This window comes from Perca flavescens, chromosome 13 (assembly GCF_004354835.1).
Source record: "Perca flavescens isolate YP-PL-M2 chromosome 13, PFLA_1.0, whole genome shotgun sequence".
Taxonomy (NCBI): domain Eukaryota; kingdom Metazoa; phylum Chordata; class Actinopteri; order Perciformes; family Percidae; genus Perca; species Perca flavescens.
This window is the reverse complement of record NC_041343.1, coordinates 8,257,149-8,283,440: the sequence shown is the minus strand read 5'-3', so window position 1 is coordinate 8,283,440 and position 26,292 is coordinate 8,257,149. Positions and strand designations below refer to the sequence as shown.

Here is a 26,292-nt window from a genome sequence, read left to right as displayed (position 1 = left end):
GGTCAATCTCCCACCTGTAGGCGCCTGGATAGCTCAGTTGGTGGAGCGGGCGCCCATATGTGGAGGTTTGCTCCTGGGCGGCACTTTGCTTCATGTCATTCCCCCTCTCTCTCCCCTTTCATGTCTTCAGCTTTCCTATCAAAATAAAGATAATAATGATTCAAGGAGGGTGGTGTCAACTGCAAACTTCAGGAGTTTGACAGACTGGAGGTGCAGCTGAGGCGTTGGGCAGTAATAAAGTGTACAACTTTAAGTTGTGTATAAGAGTGGTGGTATTACCACCCTTGTGTGACTAAAAAATAGGGAGCTGCATAAACCTGAACCAGCTAATTGTCAGACAGAAAGAGTTAACAGAACGTGTGTTACAGTGCATATGCATGTGTACAGTTTGTGATTATTATTATTTTTTAAGTTTTATTTATTCAGGGAAGGTTCACTGAGAGGCAGCCTCTCTTTTGCCAGAACGCCCTGATCACATTCACACAGTTACACATTGATACCCGGAAGCTGCCAAGTACAACCACAGTCTGATCTGCTGGCCACTGTATAGCTCCACTAGAGCGGGCGTTTTGGGCCTTGCTAAAGGGCACTTCAGTGATGATGTACCCATAACCTCTGTCTTCTTAAAGGGAGAATGAGAGAAAGAGAGAGAGAGAGAGAGAGAAAGAAAGAAAATAAACGAGCCAATAGGGCTTCTATGGAACTTCTCAATCCTGGTTCCGTATCCAAGTGTCAGTCCCGCTCAGTCGTCCCTGATGGGATCCTCCCAGCCACAGGAAGACATCTGTGCCTAAATCCTTGCCAAAGCACTGGAGTGTACTAACGGTCAAAAATCTGTAAAGGAGACAGTTACCTTTTTGTAAGCATGCTCACTGACTGCACATCTAGTCCAAGCATGGCTGCTCTTCTGTGGACCGCACTTGACTCCTAGGAGATGAGAAACATTAGAGATGGGGACATCTTGTTGGAGAGTCTACAGGGTAGACAAAGGCACAGGCTGCAGAACCAGCAGCGCTGCCCTTCATTTTGCATGGAGCCTGAGGCTAATCTCAGCCTCAGTGGGTCTGTGTGACATCCTTGCAGAGAGTCCAAAGGCCACCCATTTTATCGTGACACACATGGCTTCTGTCTTAGTGTCTGAGTCTTGCGTTTCCTTGGTCTGTGAATCCATGGCAACAGCAGCGTTGAATGGTCTATTCAGAGCGGCCTCCACTACACCCTCTCTGCCTCTGAGACTATAGATTAGCAAATGAAAATTGAATAGTTGGTTTGGTCCAGGTTTATTAGACTTGGTCCCAGGTGGGAAACATAACGCATCAATTTAATCTCTGGAAAAAAGAATAGGGAAACTGCTGTTTGTGCTACATGCAATCCTCTGTCATCACAGCAGTGACTGGCCTCCTCTGAAATCTGAAATTTAGTTTATTTATACTTTGATTCAGAAATCAAAATATAGTATTTTTAGGGGGTTTATTCATACATTCGGACAGAGCAGATATTATATGTATCACCATTGGTGGTTAATGTAATTTGTAAGTTTTTACATTGAATATACAGTAAAACACTAAATTTCTTTAACATGAATATGGCAATGTAGGATAACAATGAAGGAATTCTTTTTTGTAAAAAAAAAAAGTGATAAAACAAATGTTAACCTACCTTACGCTTCCCCTTAACATTTGATTGTGAAATGTTCCTGTCCTTTTTTTCCCCTTTTTCTTGAGTAGCTGTGGCCAGAGGATCATTCTGGGTGGATCACAATCCAGATGTTGTTTGGTAGGACTCTGATGCTTTTGGGACAATTTTTTATTATGACACCACAGAAAATAAGAAAAACATAATGGGGAATTTCAACATAATTTCTGGTGCAATTTAATAACATTTTATGTATATTTTTGAAAATAACTTGATTTGTTGTATGTTAATTAATCAGCAATGAAGTTGTCTGGATGCACATAGACAATGCAGCTGTGGTAAATGAGTCCTATAGTAAAGACTCTCAGAGCGTTTACGCCTCATCAGTGGCGTAAGGTAGACACGACGGGCCCCGGTGCACGCATTATAGGTCCTAGTGCACCTTAGTTACTAGGCTGGCATCTCTATACCAATGTTTTAACATGAGGATTGACTTCATTTTGCTGTAGCTATTAATGCAATGTTAAGATTCAAGACGTTAATTATCATATGCACAGCTAAGACAGCTTACACCATGTAATGGAAAGCTCACTTTGCCAGTCTTCCTTACACAATGATAAACAAAAATAAAGTGAGAATAATACAATGAAGCATGAATAAACGATTAAAAAGTTATAATAAATAGAGAAGAAGAAAAATAACATTGTGTAAAAAGTACGTCCCCACCTATCGCAGAGACAAACAATAACAACAATAACAATAATCTTCTGATATTATTATTGCTTTGACACAACCTTAAGGTTTATTTTCTACAGTGTCTCTATATCATATTCTTTGCTTCTTAGGGAAATGTTAGAGGGATCCTCCTGCATTCTCGGGGGAACCATATATGATTGACAAATTCCATGTACCCTTTTTCCTGTGACCACTCATTTATTCAGAAGCCATAATTGCTGGATCAGCAGAATGACATCTCTGTGAAAAGGTCCATTCGTTTGAGGAACAGTTTTCCCAGCATTCAGTTTTTACATTGAGCAATGAAGTGACATCCTCTAAAAAAGGGAAATGATCACTTGGATGCACACTCCACCCAAAAGATATTGCATGATTCAGACCAAAACACACTCTGCTTACAGACTTTAGTGAAGATGTCGTTATTTTATAGCATCATTTTTATTACTCAGATTGACACAGTGCTTATTTCTAACATTTGAAGTTACATTTCGTGCAAAATTATAATTTAGTTCTTAAAAAATACTTAACCATACTTTGCTTGCAAGTTTTGAATGGCATAATAGGTGGTGTAGGAAAACTATTAATTTATTTTATTTTCTATTAATTTGTTGTCAACATGTTTGTCAGTAATCTGTGTCCAGTTCATTAGTGCAGGTGAAAGTTCATTCCTTTAAAGTAAATTATATGTATATATATAGGATATTTACCAGTAATGACCAACAACCGGCAAATAAATGGTGATTTATGATCATATGATAATAGAGAATGTTAAGCATGCTGGAAAGCATAATAAACCTAATTAAAATACAATTCATGTTGAACATATGGTTATTGACAACAAGAACAAATTGAATTGTTAGCTTAAATTCAGAGTGTTCTGATTGGCTGAGAGGAACAAGTGCACAACACGTAGGACTGACGTTAATTTACAAAGACGAATGATGTGGCAAAAATCAAAGGGCGAATAGAAAGAAGTAGTTCCAGTTTTACATTTATTTTGTTATATATTTTTATGTTGAAGTTTTGTGTCGCTGTTTGTTATTTCAAATAGAATATTAAATACATATGAAATATTCAGAAATTTGCCAATTAAATAGTAATTATACACGCCATGATGCACTTTAAAAAAAAGTGTGACTTGGTATCCATCCGCCTTGTTGAGTGCACTTCCATTTCCGGGATGTTTTCTCTGCAGACCAACCTCCACCGCCATTGCAGGTTCAGGGAGTCGGTCTAGTGGCCGTCAGTTGTTAGCCAGGGGAAGACCGCAAGTAAACAGTTTAGGGACGAATAAAAAGGACCATCACACCGACAGCACGTTTTACATAAGGCTTAGAATTAATTCATCTGGACTTTAGACTAGAGGCCCCCTGGCTGTCCGGCTAAGATCTAAGAGAAGTCGTAGTTTGTTAGCATTAGTAGAAACCGGAGGAGAGAGAGAGAGAGGAACCGCCATGGCTCAGATACTGCCTATTCGCTTTCAGGAGCACCTGCAGGTATGTGGACGAATGAATGGTTCAATTGTTAGGTAAAGTTTATCCTCCAGTCGCAATGACTACGATATTCGCAATGGCTCCAGAGACTTTTCAAACACAAGTTAAGGATTGCTAACAAGCCGAGTTAGCTTTGCTAGCTATGCTAACTAGCTAGACAGGGTGGATGACGTTTATCTTAGTTAGCATCTAACGTTAGCCTTCTTGCTAACACTTTGACCAGCCACCCTTATTCGTGATATAGCTTAATGGCGACAGTCTGCAATACACAAACAGAAGGTATATAAATATTGCTATTAAGTCGTAGTCAGAAATGTTGTCACCCCAGCCCTTTCTTTTAGCTAAGTGATATCGGCCATGAACCCATTCTCAGAAAAAGTATTCGTTGTCTCTGAGTGACGTCCCACACTCTGAACGTTAACGTATATATTACAAATGGGCACTGTCAATGCTGAGGTAAGGATGATTGTTAGAAAAACTTTGAATTTGATATTCATTATCTCATTAACTTTACCTGTACTGACATGATTGAACCGCATTCTGTACACCACTTGCCATTACAGTAACGAAAATGAAAATAATATCACTTTTACAGTCAACTTATTTGTTTTGCGTTTATATTATTCTAAAAATATGCATTGCCCTTTGACTTTGAAAGTAATTATCCGAGGATGTTACATTGGCTGGTTGTAGATATGGTCATGTGGTGTGTCGGCTTGTCCCACAGCTATTACACTGCCCATGTTGAATGACTTTGCCAAAGTTGGCTGAGGCTCAAGTGTTCACAGAGAATTACATTGTTTCTGTTGATCTCTGATTCTGTTATTCAAACTCTCCCGTTGACGTGGTAGTAATAAAGGTGGTATTTCACATTTTTGTATTACTAGAAAAAAAGGTGTCTTCCGTTATTGTGCAGGCCTATGTTTTATATGGACTGATTTTAAATGGCCACACCTTTACTATAACCCCAATAAAACTGCCAGTTGTTCAGATTAAGGAAGTGGAAAGATTCATGGCTCTCCAAGCTTATGGATTCAGTCTGGACTAGAGTTACTTGCAAGATGTAATGATACATTTGAGTGACTTTTGATGTTTCAGTCAAGAACCTCAGATAACAAAAAATATGATCTACCTCTTTAAATAAATAATTTGTTTATTCAATCTTTGTATTTGTTTTCTAGCCTGGTCTGAACACAACCAGCATTGGGCCTATAGCCAATGTACTTGTGATCCAGACTGTTTTCATTGTCTCTCTAGCTTTTTTTTAATTTCTGAGGCCCTGTGTCTATGCTCAACATATGACAATACCACATGTAACAGTGTTTTGACACTGAGCCCTGAATTGAGGTCAGGGTCAGTATCATTGGAATAGATTGTGACTTTTAGGTATCTTGGTTAGTGACAGCTCAGCAGAGTGGATGTTTCAACCCAGGCCACTTATTTCTTTGTTCTACTACGAAACTTTGGTACAAGTCTTGTGAGAATAGCAATGTTGGGTTGTTCTTGTTCAAAGCAGTTGGATGCTGTCCTCAAATTTTTGTCTTTTTTTATTTTTTTATTTATTTATAAAAAAGTCACAGTGCAGCAGAGCACTGTGTGTTATTGCCATCTTAGTTTTGGATGAGTTAATATGTAGGCCTATCTCAAGATGGCAAATGGAGACTGAGCTTCACAAAGCCAAGCACATGTCTTCTGTGCATACTTTTGTTACAGTGAAATAATTATGGATTGATTTTTTAACTCCTTTTGTTAAGTCCTCTTGATTTCAGTAGTGAGTGTGAAACGAGAGAGCAATACAGAAGTGGTGAATTACTGTGGGTACTGTGAACTAAAATTGAATATTTTCTATTTAGTCAAGGTAAACTTGTGCATTCATGTTCTGACTCTTCATATTTGTATTGAAGATTTATTTAAAGGAACCAGTCTATTTTACAACTTCAACTTGTTGATATGTCTTGGTTGTATTTATGATTTTTGCATAACAATACAGTAACTGGTTGCATTTGATTCAGATTACTTATTTGACTGCACTGTAGTTCTCTGTACTATGAACTGTGCTTTCCCTGATTTAAGTCATTGGCACGTCACAAGGTCATTCTGTGTGACCAATCAACTCTCATTAATGCATATGCTGTTTCATGCATGTTTCGCAGCATACATCACTTGAGCAGATCATGTAGAAAGTTAGAGCTGTATGACCAAAAATCTGCTGATAAATTGTCACAATTCTGCGAGTCAGGTACTATAAGATGCTGCCATGGCTCCTCACAAAATCACCCAGGCAGTCGGAAGGAATCCTATCCTAGCTTATTGAAGCAGTAGAGTCACAAGATCTTCAAGAGACCAATCAATCACCATGCCATCCCTTCATCTTAACTATAATTTTAAACGTGTGCTTCAACAAAACATTACTTTCAGAGACTTTACTCCAATAGACTCATGTGATAAATTCACAATGGCGGTCTTGTCATTTTACCAATTAGATTGTTCAGGCCTCAGTGTTATCCTGGGACAATTGGAGGTGACATTAAGATTGTTCTGAGCGATAGGGTTCAAGTTGGTATCATTGCAATAGGCCTGCAACAACGAATCGATAAAATCGATAAAATTCGATTACTAAAAAAGTTGGCAACGAATTTCATTATCGATTCGTTGTGTTGCGCAACTATTACGCCACTCAGTAGCGGAGATTAAAAAAAATTTGAGTTGAGCGCAGAGCAGCGCAGAGCAGTGAAAAGCGAAAGAAAAGAAAAAAAGCGCAGAGCGGGGGTAGAGGAAATACGGAGAGAGACCGGAGAGACCCGTAACGTTGTTCTGAAACACTCAGCGGAGGCAGAGAAATCAGTACGACCTAAGTCATCCAAGGTGTGGGAGCATTTCACACTAAATAAATCAAAAACGTGTTAATTGCAAGATAAGCAAAAGCGACACGGCATGGCACGGGCGCACCACAGTGATGAGTCAGCACCTAAAACGTAAACCTGTTGGAGTCCTTGATGAGGAGGAAGGAGTTCAACAGCAGGGTAAAGTCACTACACTATCCTACTTCTGTTCCGTTCTGAAGGGAGGAACGTACCGTCCCCTCCAGTAGCTCTTCTGGTGCTGCCGTTTACTAGTTATCCACCTGACTAGCATGACAAGCTAGCGTTAGCTTGTTAATAACAGTAATAAAGCAGGGGGGGGTATAGTTTGCAAGACTAAAGACACGGTTTTATTCACTCGCCTTTTTTGGCCCATTAATTTTTCAATCTGTTGTCATGTATATATTATGTGCTTGTCCCATATCAGTTATTGTTGACAAATATATTAGTGTTGTGGTGTATAAATGAACTTAACTTGCACTTACTACAATGATGGTAATAATTTTATGAATAAGTGTGTGTGTGTGTGTCTCTGCGTGTCAGTCTGTGTGTATCTGCTATTTGGGTTACTTACCTTTACACAACTATTAACTAAAACAACAAGTATGTATGTATTGAGTTGATGTAAATTAATGCTTTTCTTTTTATCCGATTAATCGAAAAAATAATCGATTTATTAAAATAATCGTTAGTTGCAGCCCTACATTGCAAACCTCCCCTGAAGCATCTTTTTGATATGTGATTGTGGATAACCACAGAAGTATCAAGGAAGGGCTGTGTGAAAAGTTTATTGTCCATTTAATTGAAATGTGGTAAAATTATGGTAAAATTCTCATATCAAGATATTCTACATCTCAGTCATGTTTAAATAACTGTTACACAAGTCTATTACCACATTGAGATGAGCTTTATAAATGGTCAAATATGTTGAAATTTAAATAATGCTAATTAATCATTTGTTGTATCCCACTTTTAAAGTTTTCACCCATGATTCTCAAATTGCCATTTTTTACATGGTTTAGATTTTTCTGTAGCTAGTGTAGGGAGCTAATATACAGAGGCAGCTTTACATTGCCTACAACAGATTTTAAGCAAGCATTTACCTTGGTCTATGCTCTCTCTCTGTCTCTCTATCTTCCTCCCCATCCCCCTCAAACTTTGCAATTCCTCTGTCATCCGGTCAACTTGCATAGCTTGCATTTTTATATATCATCCATTTATACAGTGTAGTGCAGATTCTAGTTAAAGAACTTTAATTGCACAAGTAAAATACCTATAACGCAGGGCCTCTTTACCCACACAACATGGTATATGCACTCACTTATCCTAGCAAACTTTATGTATGTAACGTTAAATAAAAATCCAGTCAAATACGAATAATAGCTCCAACTACCCAGGGGCTTATCACTGTAAAGGATAACCGTTCTGATCAGGAACCAGTATCAATTTAATACTGGTCCGTGATATCCTGGGAGATGGCTGTCTGTAATTATCAAAACTGGCTCTTGGTCGTGTTTTTGTAATGACAACATGGTGTCCATTCTTTGTCAACAGAGAGTTCCCCTGCATATTGTATTTAGTAAGCAGGGTTTGTCAAGCCAGGTTTCCTTTCCTTTGCCAAATAGGCGCTGTCGATATGTGGAGGGAAAAACAAGAGCTTATCAAACAGTGTGTTAATACAGCAGAGTATTTCACATGTGTCCATAATGACAGGTTACTGTTCATTTACTTTCTCTGCATATGTGGATGTTTTGTAAGTGTACACAGTGATCTGATATGTTTACATGTTATCAGTTAATTATCCAGGGTAAACGAATTACAAAACAACCACCAAGATACTTTTTTTTGTTAAATAATAAATGCATAAATATGTAGTTCCCATTTTGGAGCCAAGAGTCCCTTCAGAACACCTAGCAATGGTGCTTTCATAACATAACATATGTTATACATACTTTTATACAAAAATGTCATGGCATCACTTTTTCTTTATTTTTGATGTTTACTAGGCTATCTATCCTAACAGGTATGGAAACATTGTACACACACACTTCCTCAAACAATGTTAGCCACATGAGCAGATAATTAGATAAACTCAGAACTTTTTGGAAGAGGAAACAAAGGCATAAATTAAAATGATTCTATATATTTCCATTGCAAAACCCCCTATTAGGAGTTAGTACGTAGCTAAGTGGGCACAGTGTCCACAGATCCCAGCACGTCACTTTGTGAATCAAGTCAAATTACATTTCCTTAAACACAGGTGGATGACAGAGCTAGGAATGATTTGGCAGCACTATTGTTCTGTTATCTGAGAAAAGCTGTGAGAAAGCTTTTCAAATTTTCCCATAATGCGTATATGAGGGAAAGCGTAGGTGTAATTGGTAGTTTGGTTTATTTAGATTAATGTGGGTAATTTTTAAATTAGATGTTTGTGGTCTGAGAAAGGATACCGTTTCCTGAATACGCTGAAAAGATGGGACTTGAGATCTGGCAGTACTGATAATAAATGCATATAATTCAGATTTACTTTCATTGGTGTTTGATAGTCAATTTAATTTGTGGAATAGACCTGTACCATTACATTTCCTACTGTTGGCCTGGTGGGAAGGGTGTTCGTTTATGATGCCACGCTCTTTAAAGCTGACCTTACAAGGTTTGCATATTGCACTTTGAACTGTGCTAGTAACTAACCAGCTGGTATCTCGTGACCGGCAGGGGAGGATACAGATTTGCTGTACTTTTGACATTCTGCAGCACTGTCTAAATGTGAGATAAAGCGTGCATTTGTGAGAAAAAGGAAACTGCAGTCCCAAAACCACCTCAGCAGAACTGGCCCGGAGAGAAGATGGATGGAATCCAGAAATGCATGCATTCCTTCTTTCTCTGCCCCCTTCTCTTTATCTAACAGTAAAGGCAGCCCTCTTGCTCTTTACCCCTGGGCTGGTCACATGTCCTTCACCAGTCACATGGTAGTGGAGGAGGCAGCACTGGGCATGCCTGTTTCAGTCCTGGAAGACAATGGGTCCCTGGTTTCCTGTTGTGGAGCACTGAATTGAAGTGCTGCAAGCCTCAGCACATTACATTGCACATCCTTCCCTGCCCTGCCTTGAACTTTACATGTGTGGGACACACGTAGGGCTTTTTTCTGCTGAGCAAGATGCTGCTTTCCTCTTTGAAGGAAGAACATACAGGTTCAATCAACAGCTGTGGCTCCCTTGAGGTCTTTAGGAATAGTTTAAATCTGCTGGCTGAAGCAACCATCATCTTAATTTCATGGCTTTTAATGGTAATTTACTCAGTTTGACTGAGCTTCATTACGAGAGAGCTCAGTGGATGACGATTTGCTGTGGATCAGCTCAGATGAGCAAGAAAACATCCTCAGTAGTGCTGCATGATGTATTAGTTATTTGTTTTCAGAGTTGCATAACAATGTGTTTGGATTTTGAGACCCATATCATATGTATGCCTGATATTGATATAAAAGTGAAAATCTTTAAATAATTCTATTCAAAGTTAATGAGTACTTTGTTGCAATTCCCTTAAATTATTTTAGACACTAGGAAACATTGTTGATTATGTTTTCGGGTTGTCTATCTGTCCATTTGGCAAAGTTATCAATGCTGTTAGCATGGTGGCTAACACTAATGTTAACATTACCCCGTTTATGACATTTTGTTTCGGCTGTGCTTTCAGAACTTGCTGTCGGTGTATTGATCGAGCACTGTTAGCTTCTACAACAGAGCTGTTTCACTTGCAGATCATTTTTCATTACAGGCTTCTCTGTTGATTTGTGTTTGTTGCTGTGTGCTTGTGGTAAAAATGAATGTAAACAAAGCGGTGTCCCAGAAATGCAATGCACCAAAATCCCTCTAGTGGACCGGACAGAAACAACAATCACATGTTGATAGTGGCATAGGCATAAGCCTGAGTAGTGGATGCAATGATTAGGGTTGGATATCATTTTTTTTCGATGCTTAAGCGATACTTAAGAGCACAAATCGACATTCAGCGACATTAAAGAATGGCTTGTTTATTGCTAAGGCTATATTGTCAAAATTAAATTATTTATTAATAATGTAATAACAAGAACTTATAACTTATAAGAACGTATTTCACCAGTAAATTGCTGTTAAACAACAAAAACAACCACCAGATGGGAAAATGGTATTTTACAATAACTTTTTTTTTAGTTATTGTTACTGTTTTTCTGACAATGGCAGCTGCAGACTGTTACGCCCCGGTGTTGGAATCCTCTACAGCGAAATACAGTCACACTTTACACCGTTGTAACGCTGTCAGCATTTTAACCGTGTTTAATCCAACTGCTAACTAACGGTAGGCTAAAGTTAACTGCTTCCAAGTGTAGTGTTAATTAGCGCCACGCGCAGCGACGTTCTGTTGCCTGTAATGTCCGTTTTGGAGCATCAGAGAGCAGCGCAGACATTTAAGTGGCGCTACCCAACCTTAGTAATGATACACTCATTACTGCAGGTTTGATTTCCGTCAGATCGTTTATAGATGTCAACATTTACGACCGCAGTTGAAGGCAGCTTCATTTCACGGAGAAAGAGAGAAGATGGATCCATTTTTTATTTTTTTACACAAACTCCTAGGCAGTTCAGTGCTTGTTTAATTTTTTTTACCCTCCAGTGTTTTAAAAAAGTGTGGCAGCGATAGAGGTGGTGATGTTTACTGTATGGGACACACACTCCGCCTCAAGACGAGTGACTACCGACGCAGTACGTGTGTGAATGCATGCTCAGCCAGCCAGTGCCTCACTAGAGCGTTGGCAATATGCACGGCTGTGATACCTTTGCCTTTATCAATTCGTCTGAAAATGACACTAGGCTGCTACAGTACAGCTATACAGATTTCTACACACGTCAGACAGCTTGCTTGTAACTCAACATTTCCCTGTTCTTGGCTGAGATTGACAACCTAGCGCTGTATAAATTAGCCAGCAAAATGCCAAACGAATATTTGAATCCCAAAATTGAAAATCGAATCACCTACCCAGTGAACGAATATTCGATTCCAGCCCTACTAACTTCAAGGCTAACGTCCTTCACTTTTAGCCGGTGGCAAGAGTAGCATTTATTCACAGCTAGCCTATAACATTGCTCCTAACTTCATATACAGTGGGGGAAATAAGTATTTGACCCCTTGCTGATTTTGCAGGTTTGCCCACTTACAAAGAATGCAAAAATCTACAATTTTAATCAGATGTACATTCTAACAGTGAAAGACAGAATCCCAAAGAAAATTCCAGAAAATCACATCATATGAATTTATTAAAATTGATAACCATCTGATGAGGAAGAAACAAGTATTTGACCCCCTGGACAAACAGCATGTTAATATTTTGTAGAAAAGCCATTATTGGCCAGCACAGATGTCAAACGGTTTTTATAGTTGGTGACAAGGTTTGTGCACATTTCGGCAGGGATGTTGGCCCACCTCCCTGCAGACAGCCTCCAAATCATTCAGGTTCCGAGGTTGTCGCCTGGCAACTCAATTTTAAGCTCCCCTCCAAAGATTTTCAATCGGATTCAGGTCTGGAGACTGGCTAGGCCACTCCAGAACCTTGATGTGCTTCTTCTTCAGCCACTCTTTTGTTGCTTTGGCGGTGTGCTTAGGGTCGTTGTCGTGCTGAAACACCCATCCTCAACCCATCTTCAGCTCTCTCACTGAGGGAAGGAGATGTCGGTCCAGAATTCCACGATACATGGCCCCGTCCATCCTCCCCTCAATACGATGGAGTTGGCCCGTCCCCTTGGCTGAAAAGCACCCCCAAAGCATGATGTTGCCACCACCATGCTTGACGGTGGGGATGGTGTTCTTTGGGTTGTACTCGGTGTTCTTTGCCCTCCAAACACGACGAGTTGAGTTGAGGCCAAAAGTTCTATTTTGGTCTCATCTGACCACATCACCTTCTTCCAGGCCTCTTCTGAGTCGCCCAGGTGGTGAATGGCGAACTTCATGCGGGCCTGTACATGTTTCTTCTTGAGCAGGGGGACCTTGCGTGCGCTGCAGGATTTCAATCCATGACGGGCGTAGTGTGTTACCAACCGTTTCTTTTGTAACTGTGGTCCCAGCTGCCTTCAGTTGATTCATCAGTTCCCCCTTGTGGTTTTGGGATGATTCCTCACCGTTCGCATGATCAGGGACACCCCACGAGGCAAGATCTTGTGTGGAGGCCCAGACTGAGGGAGGTTGGCGGTGGTGTGGTGCTTCTTCCATTTCCTGATAACTGCACCGACAGTTGATCTTTTCTCTCCAAGTTGCTTTCCGATTCTCTTGTAGCCCATCCCAGCCTTGTGCAGATCAACAATCTTGTCCCTGATGTCCGTAGAAAGCTCTTTGGTCTTGCCCATGGTGGTGATGTTGGATGCTGGTTGTTTGGGTGTTGACAGGTGTCTTTTATACAGGTAACGAGGTGAGGCAGGTGTATTTGATGTAGATAATTGGTTCGATTTGGGGCTGTGTCTTAAAGAAAGACTAACTGGCTTGTAGGAGCCAGAATACTTGCTGTTTGTCCAGGGGGTCAAATACTTGTTTTTCCTCATCAGATGGTTATCAATTTTAATATATTCATATGATGTGATTTTCTGGAATTTTCTTTGGGATTCTGTCTTTCACTGTTAGAATGTACATATGATTAAAATTGTAGATTTTTGCATTCTTTGTAAGTGGGCAAACCTGCAAAATCAGCAAGGGGTCAAATATTTATTTCCCCCACTGTACCAGGCTTGCAGTACACTGGCGGAAACCCTGTGTCTGCCCCTGTGTGTAAATTTGGCCAAAAAAATAATCTTCCCTTAAATTGCTGTCCAGTCTCCCTTGTGCTCTTCTCTCACTACACTGTTGTTAATTAGCTGTTGATGGGTTCAAAGGTTTTGGGCTAGCCCATAAAAGTGTGTGTTAACAGCTGAGCTAAAAGCAGCAGCACCAAGGCAAGGGCAGGCTAGACTAAATGATTTTCCACAGTGGTTGTACTACTAGTTTGACCTGCTTTCACCCAAATTCCTGCACAGCAGCGTCAGCCCACAACAGTGTTTTACTATAAGGTTTCCATAGCAGGTAGACCAAACTGTGGGGTGGTCAGTCTTCCAGCAGTGCAACATCTGTCTGTTCTTTATTCTTTATGGACAGAGGTAACATGTTCATTGTGATTAGGCAATGCCGCTCTTCTGTTTCACAAATTGTGAATGAAAGGGCTTCCTGCTGATCCAAAAATAGATGGTAGAGTGAGAGAGAGAGAGAGAGCACGTAAATCTGTCTGGAAAACTATTAGAGGATGACCTTCCTCTTACTACTTAATACGTAGACATACCTCAGTCTGGTTCACAGAGATTAGAGAGACAATTTAAAGAAATGCAAACTGTTAATTCAGACTCAGACCTCAAAGCCGCTACATGGGTTCTTCTGATATTGTTATAAAAGAAGAGTAGTGTTCTTATTATAATAATAATAATAATAATAATAATAATAATAATAATAATAATAATAATAATAATAAAATGACTGATTAAGCGGCAATTAAAATAAATGTTTGTTGCAGTCCAAAGGAAGAGTAGGTGTTATGGTAGGTTCATCTCAATAAAGGTGGCAGTTTTTACAGTGATCTGATGAAGCGAACTAAAACTGTTGGTAGTTATAATTGAGAGCAGATTAAATCAATGTACTGGACAATGACAGCGATAAGAGACATCGAAGCTCCATTGACGTTACCGTATGTGGTCACCCTCACCCTTTCATAAAAACCATGAAACACTAGCTTGCTACAGACCAGTTTTCAATTCTTCCTTATAGCTGGTAGTAACAATTGTTCTTCCATAAAGTCATTTATCACAATGTCATTGAGAGGGAAACCAGGTTACACACTGGTGAAAGAATGTGGGTGGGGCAGGCTGAGGGAAGGGTGTGTCCTGTCATTGATAAAAGGTGTTACCATTTCGTAGAGCAATTCTTGGAACTGTGGTTTCTGTTTGCTGATTAGGACTCAACTATGACGATTGTTGACAGTGGAGCCACATTTTATCATTAGCAAGCCTTGAAATGAAGACTTAACACCGAACATGGGTACATTTGGACTGTGGCTGGCAAGGCTAGTATGCTTTTTCTGGCAGAGATCCAATTTGTGTTCACAAAACTACTCTTGACGTTTTTAAAATTTAAATTTGGCGGCCACAAATTATGAATGTGCTCACCTCTGTGGCTGGTCAAGTAAAGCAGCCATTAATACTTGCCATCAGGGTTCAAAATTAGCAACATTTACCAGCCAAATGCTGGTAGATTTGCTTCACTTACCAGGTGATCTATTTAGTGGTAAAACTTGAACATTCACTAGCCATTTGGCTCGTGGACAAAAAAGTTAATTTTGAACGCTGCTTGCCATTGAAATACAGACCACAGGTCATTAGAATGTAAATTTAACATTTACCTGTTCAGCTAATGCCATTAGCTAAACAGTCTTCATCTAAATGATGGTTCCTGTAGTTTTGCAACATTTGTAAAGCTGTGGTGTTTTGCGCATAGGTTGCGTAAGTAGAGGAAGTTGCAACAGCAAACGTGGCCTATTGGACATGTTTTTTGTAGTTTCATTTCCTTCAGGTTTATGTCACAGCAGCTTTGCACGTTGTTAGCAGGAAGACACTGAGTTCTGTTTGGGATTTCACTGCATTTTGTCATTTTCCATGTTCAGTATTTTAAAAAATTTGGTTTGCAGTGGTTACATTTTGTAATCATGATACATGGTTTGTACTTGTACCAGTGTCTTGACACTCACTGCCCAGAGCTGTGTTGGCAATGCCTTCATTAAGTAGTGCTGTGTCAGGGTTTGTGTGAGGCAGGCAGGATGCCCTGTTTCCAGCCTTGGCAGTAAACTGGGTTGCAGAGTTTGCTGATCTTATGTGCTGCAAAGCTATTCACCTATAGCATCAGGCTTTTGTTTTTATGCAGGTTAAACCGCTTTATGTCCTGTATCACATAGAGAATTAAGGAAAACTGAGAATACTTTTGTTGGTTGATAAAATTTACAGCAGCTTTTATCCTTTATCACAGTTGATTGTCAGGACAGATGTTACGGCAAAATTGTCATTGTGCAGCGCTGGCGCTACCCAACACAAACTAGATCTTACAAACGCAATAAGTTGCATGAAGTAAGACCTTAATCAGCTGCTGGTATTCAGATTGCAGTAATACTACAGTGTTGTATGGTGGTAGTTCCCTCCTTGGCCCATGTTTTTAGAACTTTCTAACCGTTGTGGCTTCGCCACAGCTCTGTGTGTCCAAAGAGCTGCTGCTCAGTGTCAGGCTTTGTGACCTCCTCGACTGGCTGTGGGAGTGCCCCCGATTTGCAGTGAAATTTAAAATCAATCACCTGGTTGTTGTTGATTTTTTTTGCAAATATTTTTTAACTGTAAAACTTTGCAGGCTATTTCTGTTCAACCTAACACTCCCTTTTTTCCTTCTTTTCTTTTTTCTTTTTTTGTCTAGCTCCAAAATTTAGGGATCAATCCATCCAACATAGGCTTCAGCACCCTAACCATGGAGTCAGATAAGTTCATCTGTATTCGGGAGAAGGTGGGCGAGCAGACTCAGGTGGTGATCATTGACATGGCAGACCCCAATACACCTATCCGCAGGCCCATCTCAGCCGACAGCGCCATCATGAATCCAGCCAGCAAAGTCATTGCACTTAAAGGTAAGGCATTGTGTTGGCATTGCAGAGGCCACATTTCTCTAAATCAGTGTAGGAATTACCAGACAGACAGAGAGAGAGAGAGAGAACTGCATTATTATTTGAGTGTTTTATTTGAACTAACCCCCCCTGTAAGGGGCCTGTAGCTTTCAGTTTGTTATAGCAACATTATCTATTTAATAATTAAGAGTATAATAAACAATTTTCATCTATATTTGTCCTTGCACATCCAGCTACTTTAGTTTTCCACTGTGAAGTAGTTTTTATTGGCCAACATGTGTTTTTTTTCCAAACATTTGTCCTGTAAATATTCCAAAAGTAGCATATTTTTATTCTTTTTGTCCAGCATCCATGATTGCTTTGACTTTTTTGTTGTTTTTTGTTTTTGTCTTTTCTATGTTCTTTTTTTTTTTTTTTTACTGCTTTCTTATGTGTTTGCAGACGGTGAGTTGAAATTTAACTACTTCATTGTGGAAGTTAAATCCTGTTTTCAAGACTGTATTGACAGTACTGTAAATTGTACCAATTTAGCATGGTCCTATACAAACTATATTGATTACAGCTGACATGACTTTATCCACCATTGTGTACCGTTGGACACTTTAAACTCAGGTTTTGGTACAATGCTCTTTAAGCCTGTATGTTAATGGCCTAGCTTTTAATATTTTTCATATATCTGAACCCATCTCTGGATAATTCCTTGGACCTTATTCTACATCTAGGCCATTGAAAATCTTTCTTTGGAAACAGGATTTAGCTTTCACAGCCTTATAGCTTGCTGGCATTCCATCATTTTTATTACATGTTCAAGTGATTTAGAACCTGTTTTACATGTGGTAATACTATGGGTAAAAATTATTTCATTGTAATTCACATTTCTTCTCAGTTTTCATTTGAAATCCATGTCCTTTTCCATCCGTGTGAAGTGGTAATTCCCCAAACCTGTTTTCACTTGTTTCCCAGCTGTGGTTAATATTTGTTAACAAACTTGTGGTTCTCTATACCAAGGATTGAAGATTAGTTTGCTCCAACTACCAAAGTGTAGACTTAATATGCTGACTTGTAACCTGTGTGGGAAGTCTAATGGCATCTAATATTTGATTTCACATGTTCCTGATGGGACATCGTTATATCACAAGTAGTCCCAGATGAGTACCGAACTGGGTCAAGAAGCGATTTTTGGATACTAACCTGTGAGGCTCGCTTGTCAGGGTGAGAGAAGTAGGGAGGAGCACTTGCTGTCCAGCTGATCCAAGAGTCTTGGCCTTGCCCCTTCCCAGCTATTTAAAAAAACAAAAAAACGCTTATGTCTTAGAATTTTGGCTAAACTATTGCCTGTGTTCACAGCTTTATGCTATGAAATTAGTGGATGTCTGAGGCCTTTTGGTAATCAAGGTTTCCTGTAAACCGTATATTATTTCGATCTTAAAGTCATCATTAGGGCATTGATATTTCCAAATTATTTACCCCAGCTCATTTTACTTGTATAATTGTGTAAACTGCTAACCAGACTCAAATGTATTGGTTTTAAGTAAACCTACCTAGTGAACATCAGTTAGTCTCAATGTTGTACAATTAAAAAAAATGAGCAGGTAATAACTGGTCAAATGTCATTTGTATTGGGTGGATGCTGGGCTGTTGATGGTAAAAGAACTTAGCAGGTGTGACAGTGTGTGCTTGTGTGAAACTGGCCCTCCTACCCTTTAAATCTAGTTATAAGCTTTCTATGCTGACCATCCTCTCTACTGAGGACGTGGTACAATGTGCAGTGATAAATTATGCGCTGTACTTTTATAGAGTTCTAGCTTACTGGCAAACATGTGACATGCAGACATGTGAGCATTACAATAGTTCTATCGTTGCTCATTATGCTCCCTTGTTAAATGTTACACATAAGGCTCTTCGTTTTCAGTCTTTTAGTAGAAGATTGGTTTAAAGTGACTTTCACCCGGATATTTTTACGTTTATGCCAAAGTTATTGTTAATGCTTCAAAGAAGAAGACACGGATCACCTCAGTTTGCATTAAATGGGGTCCATATGTGATTAAGACAGCTTAGAAAATACTTCCAGCAATACTAACAAGTGAAAAAAAAATGGCAGAAAATCCAATTGAGCTTTTCTTATTCTTAATAAAACCTGAACATGAGTCCTACAAATAAAGTAACATTTCAGCAATGCACATTTCAACAATGCACATTCCTCATTAGCCACAGCACACGTGAGTTGTGTGATTACAGAGGGTATGATATGACTGTGAAAAGGAACCGTTAAAGTAGCTCAACAGTGGAGAGCTTTAGATATATATTGGCTCAAGTTGTGGTACCTCTCTTTTCCTCACTAATTATGCAGCGTAAGGTCAGCGTAGTCTCTTCTTCGCTCTTACTACCACCACTGTCTTCCCTGTTCACTCTACCATAAAGATCCACTTCTTAGCCGACCTTGTCATGTGACATAGTATCAAGCCTTAACCTTTTCATGTAACCATGTCCGAAGTAGGGCTGCACGATATTAGGAAAATATCTAATTGCGATTATTTTGACTGATATTGCAATGTGATTCACGATATTGGAGGGAATGATCATTTTTGTATCGTTATTCTCATTGAAAAATATATATACTTTTTTTCTTTTTGGCAAAGAAATGGACCTAACAAAGGTTTTTTCTTTAGTCTGTAGGATACGATTTGTAGGCTGGGATGTCTCTGCAGCACCACAACACTTTATTTTAGAATGGTTTGACACATATTTTGTCTTTAACAAATATTGCGCCCCCCCTGCGATTTGGATATTGTACTAGTTCATATTTCGATAACCTTTCGATTAATTGTGCAGCCCTAGTCTGAAGGACGGACACAATGTTGACACACACACACACACCTCCCAACAGCTAATCATAATTCAATTAAAATCCCTTTGCTTGCTCTGAAATTTGGCTGCTGCAAGTGATCCATTCGCCACACCGCTTATTGTACTCTGATCCCATGTCTTAGTAATCTTGACAGTTTTGCTAACGCATTGGTCTTTGCTTTTTCTTACTTTGTTGATAAATATTGAATAATGAGCAAACAAGGAAGTCACACTGCTTTTTAATAAAGCTTTAGCTCACTAAATTAACCCTAACTAATAAACAAAAAAATGCAGGTGAGTGAACCTTTTTTGAACGTTTAGCTTATGATCTGTTACCAGGACAAATACATTTAACTTCAATTGTAGACAATCAAACATAATCATTATTGGAAACCTTTCCTGCGACTCTTGTCCAAAAGTCTCTTAATTGCTTAAAATGTACCCTTCCCCCTTAATTGTGCCTGTATCCGTTGCACTCCAACTGTCGTATTCCACCGTTAGTCTATATATTTGACTTAGATGCAGATGTGTTTGCCTTTTTTGTGAGTTGTTTGTTTCCTGCTTCTACCCTCTGTCTGCTATGTTTCTCTCGATGAAGGCTGTTCATTTGATGGGGTGGGCCACGTAGTCGGACATGACAATACATAACATCTACTGTGTACATTTATTAAACCTCTTTTAAACAGCTGTGGTCAGATTAGTTAAATGTTTATAAGTCCATATTCTTAATTTATAATGACTATTGTGCTAAGAAATAGGTATGCATTTATTCAGCCATTCAGTCTCACAGACCGCAAGGAGCACCTTTTAACCTTTTTTGTCTTAGTTTTGCTCAGTGGATTGTTCCTTAAGTTAAGCACATTGAAAATAACTTTCCTTCTTACACCTAATTTATTTAAATACTTATAATTCTACATGCTTCTGGCATTCGACAGTTCTGCAGTTTATGTTCTTATTGGCCTGCCAATTCAAAATATATTAAGATTTTAGAATAGAAAAATGGACTTGCTTGAAGTGCACATATTTGACACAATGACACCTTGTGTAGCCTCTTACGAGGCCGAAATTTACTTTTTTCAACGCCAGTTGTCTCAGTACACTTCAGATATGACACAATTTCCGACTACAGCATGTATGGCATCCCCTTTCTATCAGTCATGGCGTCGTTGCTTGATGACCTCTGTGTCATGACTATCAATATTTCAAATTTGAATTTCCCTTTTCTATTGAAATTTTGTGTTTTTCCTCTGAGTGTATGTGTGGACGTGCTGTTGTCAGAGACTATAACATTCTTCTGGGGCCTGGTTCCTGCCCCCTTTCTCCCTCTTCTAGCCGCCAAAACCCTTCAGATCTTCAACATCGAGATGAAAAGCAAGATGAAGGCACATACCATGACGGACGATGTTACCTTCTGGAAGTGGATCTCCCTTAACACAGTTGCACTTGTGACTGACAATGCCGTCTACCACTGGAGCATGGAGGGAGACTCACAGCCTGTGAAAGTCTTCGACCGTCACTCCAGCCTGGCAGGCTGCCAGATTATCAACTACCGCACTGACGCCAAGCAGAAATGGCTACTGCTCATCGGCATCTCAGCCCAGGTAAGTAAAGTTGAATACCAGATATGTTAAGTTAAGACTGAAACATGCCTTCATCACAAAGAATATAAAGTAGATAGCTTGTTTGCATTCATAAGTAACCGTACTGTAGATACACAGTAACTTTAGCATTGGTAAGCCAGTCGGTTTTATACATGTTTTAATACATATTTATGTGTATTGTTTTTCCTTAGCAAAATCGGGTGGTTGGAGCCATGCAGCTCTACTCTGTTGACAGAAAGGTTTCTCAGCCCATCGAAGGCCATGCTGCCAGCTTTGCCCAGTTCAAGATGGAGGGGAATACAGAGGAGTCAACTTTGTTCTGCTTCGCTGTCAGAGGGCAGGCTGGAGGGAAGGTGACTGGTGTTAATAACATAATAGGGGAAACAGGTTTTAATGTAGTTGGCATTCTTGTAGAAAAACTTGAGTTTGTTTCTATTTGACGCAGTTGCATATCATTGAAGTGGGGACCCCACCAACTGGCAACCAGCCATTTCCAAAGAAAGCAGTGGATGTGTTCTTCCCTCCAGAAGCTCAGAACGACTTTCCTGTGGCCATGCAGGTGTGTAGCACGTTTCCAGAAATGACCACCTGAACCGAAATGGTCACATTTCCAAAAAGTAAAGTTTTAAAGAAATTTGAACTAACTTGTAATTTGTCTGAATTAATAAAAACGCAACCCATACAGTATAACGCACCAGTTATTCATTTTTTTTGGCAAACAACCATGTCTTTGTTGGTATTTTTGCCACCTGCGGTGTAGAACCCAAAATAGTTCCATACACTGCTCCTCAGATCCTCAGTGTCTGGCATTACCCGATTTAGCACGGCTTTGCATGCTACTGTCCTCTTTGTCCATTTTCATTCATTATCTTAGATTACTGATAGGTCAAGAGGGCTTGCAAGAAGTCAAGCAATTTTTAGAATGGCCTCTGCTCTACTGTTCAAATATTTACTTTTTCCCCACGTTAAAACAAAAGTTTGAATTTCAAAGAAAAAGTGACAGCCCTTGCACAGACAAAGTGAAATCTGTCAGCTGATCGATTTTTTTTTTGTTTTGTTTTTTTGACAGATAAGCTCCAAGCAAGATGTGGTTTTCCTTATTACCAAATATGGCTACATTCACCTGTATGACTTGGAGACAGGCACCTGCATCTACATGAACCGCATCAGTGGGGAGACCATCTTTGTCACCGCTCCACACGAGGCCACCTCAGGCATCATTGGGGTCAACAGGAAGGGACAGGTAAGAAGATCAATCTGTGTTCATAGAAATAAAATGTATGTTTAGCATGGCTGCTGAGTCTTTTTACAAATAGAACTTTGCTGATGAAACCAAATGTTTTTCTTAATCTCTATCACACAGCCACAACAGAACCACTTCTTTATTATTTACCCCTTATGTCATCAGTAATCACATGTACAACACATCTGACTCAGGTAAATTAACGTAAACAAACACAACATCAACATCAGTTGTTGCATGGGGTAATAACACCAACTTCTGGTTTGTCTGTCATCATCAGGTAAGCTCAGACTTTTCCAGGAGGCATTATAAATAATCTAAGGTGTGGAGTTTCACACAGAGAGAGAGGGGGAGAGGGTTGTGTCTTACTGCTTTTGTAAAACTGAACCAGAGAGGAGAACTGGATCCAGCCAGCTGATGAATAATGTTCCAGCCAGGCCACACACCACATGAATAATTGAGTCAAGAGAGGAAAGCTGATCTCGCTGTATGGCGGGGCAGTATGTGTGTGTGTACACACATCACATGCACAAAAACGCGTACACCTACACAGAGGCAGTGATCTGAGAGATAATAGGCCACTGTCAGTGCTTCCACAGTAATACATTACTACAATATTGTGATATTGGATTTCTTCCATATCGCCCAGCTCTAGATGTTCATAGATGTGCTTCCACACTGCCTAAACGTGTCCCTGCAAGTTTGTTATTATGGACCTCTGATACTCAGAAGACCAGGCAGTGTGTATGTGCCAGATCTGGTCTGACATTGACATGCAATGATGATAGTTGCAGCACAGACCAAAGAGAGAGTGAACAAACAAGAGGGGGGGGAAAGGGTCCATCCGCACATGATGTCAAGTGGGAGGCACGGCCTGGTGCCCTCAATCCTCTTAGTGTGTGTGTGTGTGTGTGTGTGTGTGTGGATACGACAGCTCATGTGTCATCTGATGCTTGGTATTCCCTTGTTGAGAACCGTTGTTCTGGCAAGTTTGTGTCTTTTTTTTTTTTTTTTTCAGACTCTGATTATTGCATTTAAATGGCATGTTACATTTTAAATTAACTGAAGTTTTGTAGTATTGTCTCAGTTGTCTTGAGTGTTTATTCAGTCTGCCATGTTTCACTGACAACTATACACATCATTCCTGACTTTAATTAGCCTGTTCATCTCTTTCGGGTGCTGTATCCTCCTCCCTGGCCAAACCTGCGTACGTAGTAGAACACTGAATCTCCACTCAAGGACCTATTTTTACTCCTTCTTTTCTGTCCATTTTTTTTATTTCAACTACCTCCAATTAGTCCACCCACATTAGAGTGAGTAAGTGACTCTGCTTTAGTGGCAGGAAGAATGAGGTCCAGTCACCCGTGTTAAAGGCTGGGGCACTGACCTGCTGGGCCTGTTTGTAGAGGGGCCAACACTGGCTGTCTTTCTCCTTCACTCCCCCCTCCCCTTTCCTTCACCCAGCTCTTTTCATTCTCCTTTCTGTCTCTGTTGCCAGACTGCTTACAAAAGCCATGTGTTACACTGACCCACTAATAATACATTTGTATTCAGCAGCCACAAGCTAAGGCCAGACAGTGTTTAATGGAGTTTAGTGGCATAGCCCACGGTTATATTTAGCTGAGCTCGCCCAATCTGCTAATTTCCGGCACAGGATGTGAATAAGGAATGTGCTGATTTATACCATTGTTGTTTAGATGCATCTAAGATGAATTAAAAAAGACTATCAAATCTTTATCTGCCTAGCTTTAATTCAGAGTCCTGCTAAACATTGTTGGGGGTGGGGGTAAGGAAGCAGTGCATTGGATTTTTTCACTTGTTGCTTCATATATGACAGATCCATGCCTTTACTTACTGCAGATTGACTTAGTTGACACAATTGTAACTCCTTACACGGTAGACAGACTTTTGAAAACGGAGGACTCTACACCAGAAGGCAATAGATGATACTGAACTGAATACAAGCAAAAATAATGCTATAAGGAAATGTGTGTGGGTATTTTCCATTAGAAAGAGCTTAGAAAGAGGATAAAATCTGGCAGCATAATTAGTGTTGTCTGGTCTTTAGTGTGATGTACTGCAACATTCTCTGTTTTCCCTGTAACACAGGTGCTGTCAGTCTGTGTGGAAGAGGAAAATATCATCCCCTACATCACTAATGTGCTCCAGAATCCGGACCTGGCTCTCCGCTTAGCTGTCCGCAACAACCTTGCTGGTGGTGAAGAGCTCTTTGCACGCAAGTTCAACAACCTGTTTGCTGCTGGAAACTACTCTGAGGCTGCCAAGGTTGCTGCCAATGCACCAAAGGTACGTAGCGTATTTTTAATGATCCAAAATTAAAATAAACTAAATAATTTCCATTATCTTTTAATCCCAAAAAAATGAAATGGTGTTTAGATACAACTTGCATACAGTTTAATTCTTGTCCAGGTCCCTTTTCCCTTGCCAAAATGCTTCCATACACTAGCTTTTATGGCAGGGGAGGCCAGTCAGATTGTATCCATCTGTGGTTGCTCACACTCAGCTATCCTCACCAAAACTTAGTTTAGCCGCAAGGAACATACAGCCTGGTCTTACAAAATCGTTACAGGCAATCATAACGTCAAGAATTGGGTTTTAAATTTTTTAATATTGCCTTTTCTTCATCGAGACATAATCGCAATGCATCCAAGAACCTGTTTTTTCCCTAGATATAGTATTGGATTGCATTATATTCTCCCCACTTGGTTTGCCTTTTATCAGTCGTTAAGATCTCTTCTCACCCTCAGTTGATCTTTCCCCTCTCAGGGTATCCTGCGAACCCCAGACACCATCCGTCGCTTCCAGAGCGTTCCCACTCAGCCAGGCCAGACCTCCCCCTTGTTGCAGTACTTTGGTATCCTGTTGGACCAGGGCCAGCTCAACAAGTTTGAGTCCCTTGAGCTTTGCAGGCCTGTACTCCAGCAGGGACGAAAGCAGCTCCTGGAGAAGTGGCTAAAGGAAGACAAGGTATTGCAGATCTCCATCTCAGCCTCCAGTCACAGGAAGAGGCTCTTCCTGAGCTGCCTGTTTGTTTACATGACTCGCCTATTATATTGGAACATGTGAGAACATCGGTTATGTAGGGAATTTGTGAAGTTCCCCCTGGAAACTGTAGATTTGGGTGGTTCTAAGCTGCTTCAATGGCAAACGAGATAATCTGAGATGGGGGATATAAACTTGTGTATATTTAAATTTTCAATAATTTTATATGAAGCATATATTTTGACATTCTTTTGTTCATTTACCATATTTGCTATTCATTTTCCTAACCTTTTGTATGCTCTCCTTTTGTCATTTGACGCAACATAGATGTATACTGTATGCATTTTCATTGTGCAAATGCTAATTTCTTTTTTAGCCTTTTAACTTAAAAATCAGTATACAAACTGTAAATTAAAAGTAAAAAAAAAAAGTGCTTTGAGTGCTGATGTTAGTTGTCCTACATTTCAGTTGGAGTGTTCAGAGGAACTTGGTGACCTGGTGAAGGCAGTGGATCCCACCTTGGCTCTCAGCGTCTACCTGAGGGCCAACGTCCCCAACAAAGTCATCCAGTGCTTTGCAGAGACTGGTCAGTTCCCCAAGATCGTCCTGTACGCCAAGAAGGTATGTCTGTGGCTCTGATGGTATTATTTAAGCTCTGGAAGATTTGATAATTCCCAAATGATTGAATGGCATAAACTTAAAGCAAGCTAATCTTTGAAGGGGTTATTGTTGTGAAGTCCTGTTGTAGTGGTGTCTTAATGTTGTAATCTTATTGTTGGTACTTTTGTTGTGGTGTTTTAATGTTGTTAAAATTGTATTGTTGTGTGGTGTTGTCGGAGTGGTGTTTTTGTGTTGTGGGCGAGTTTTAATACTGTGAAATTTGATTGTTGTCCTTTACTGCTGTGTTAGCGTTTTTATACTCCAGTGTTGGGTTTCCCTTTTGAGAGATGTTATTCTGTTTCCTGCCCAGTGACTACAGATGAAAATGAGCTTCCTCTGGTACCGCTAAGGAGCTGTGCATTGTCCCTGTCAAATAAATAAATGAAATGCATGGCCAATAAAGGAGAGAGCACACCATATAAAATACATTTCAAAATAGAGAACGCCTTTCCTCATGCCTAATTTAAGGATTCAGGTTTCATGCTTTACTGAAGATGTGTGTCTCCAAGAA

The 26,292-nt window shown here is 39.9% G+C and overlaps 1 protein-coding gene across 2 annotated transcripts in view; it reads left to right on the top strand.

Annotated features, from left to right (window-relative positions):
• Positions 1-3,539: 3,539 nt before the first annotated feature.
• Positions 3,540-26,292, top strand: part of cltca (clathrin, heavy chain a (Hc)) — a 39,815-nt gene continuing 17,062 nt past the window's right edge. The window contains exons 1-10 of one of the 2 annotated variants that reach the window (XM_028594861.1): positions 3,540-3,866; positions 16,223-16,430; positions 16,869-16,871; positions 20,607-20,875; positions 21,067-21,228; positions 21,321-21,434; positions 21,945-22,118; positions 24,228-24,425; positions 24,906-25,106; positions 25,590-25,742. In XM_028594861.1, coding sequence (XP_028450662.1) covers positions 3,825-3,866; positions 16,223-16,430; positions 16,869-16,871; positions 20,607-20,875; positions 21,067-21,228; positions 21,321-21,434; positions 21,945-22,118; positions 24,228-24,425; positions 24,906-25,106; positions 25,590-25,742 — 1,524 coding nt within the window. In that variant the 5' untranslated portion in view covers positions 3,540-3,824. The remainder of the gene's footprint in view (positions 3,867-16,222; positions 16,431-16,868; positions 16,872-20,606; positions 20,876-21,066; positions 21,229-21,320; positions 21,435-21,944; positions 22,119-24,227; positions 24,426-24,905; positions 25,107-25,589; positions 25,743-26,292) is intronic. The other variant, XM_028594862.1, reaches the window with a different exon arrangement.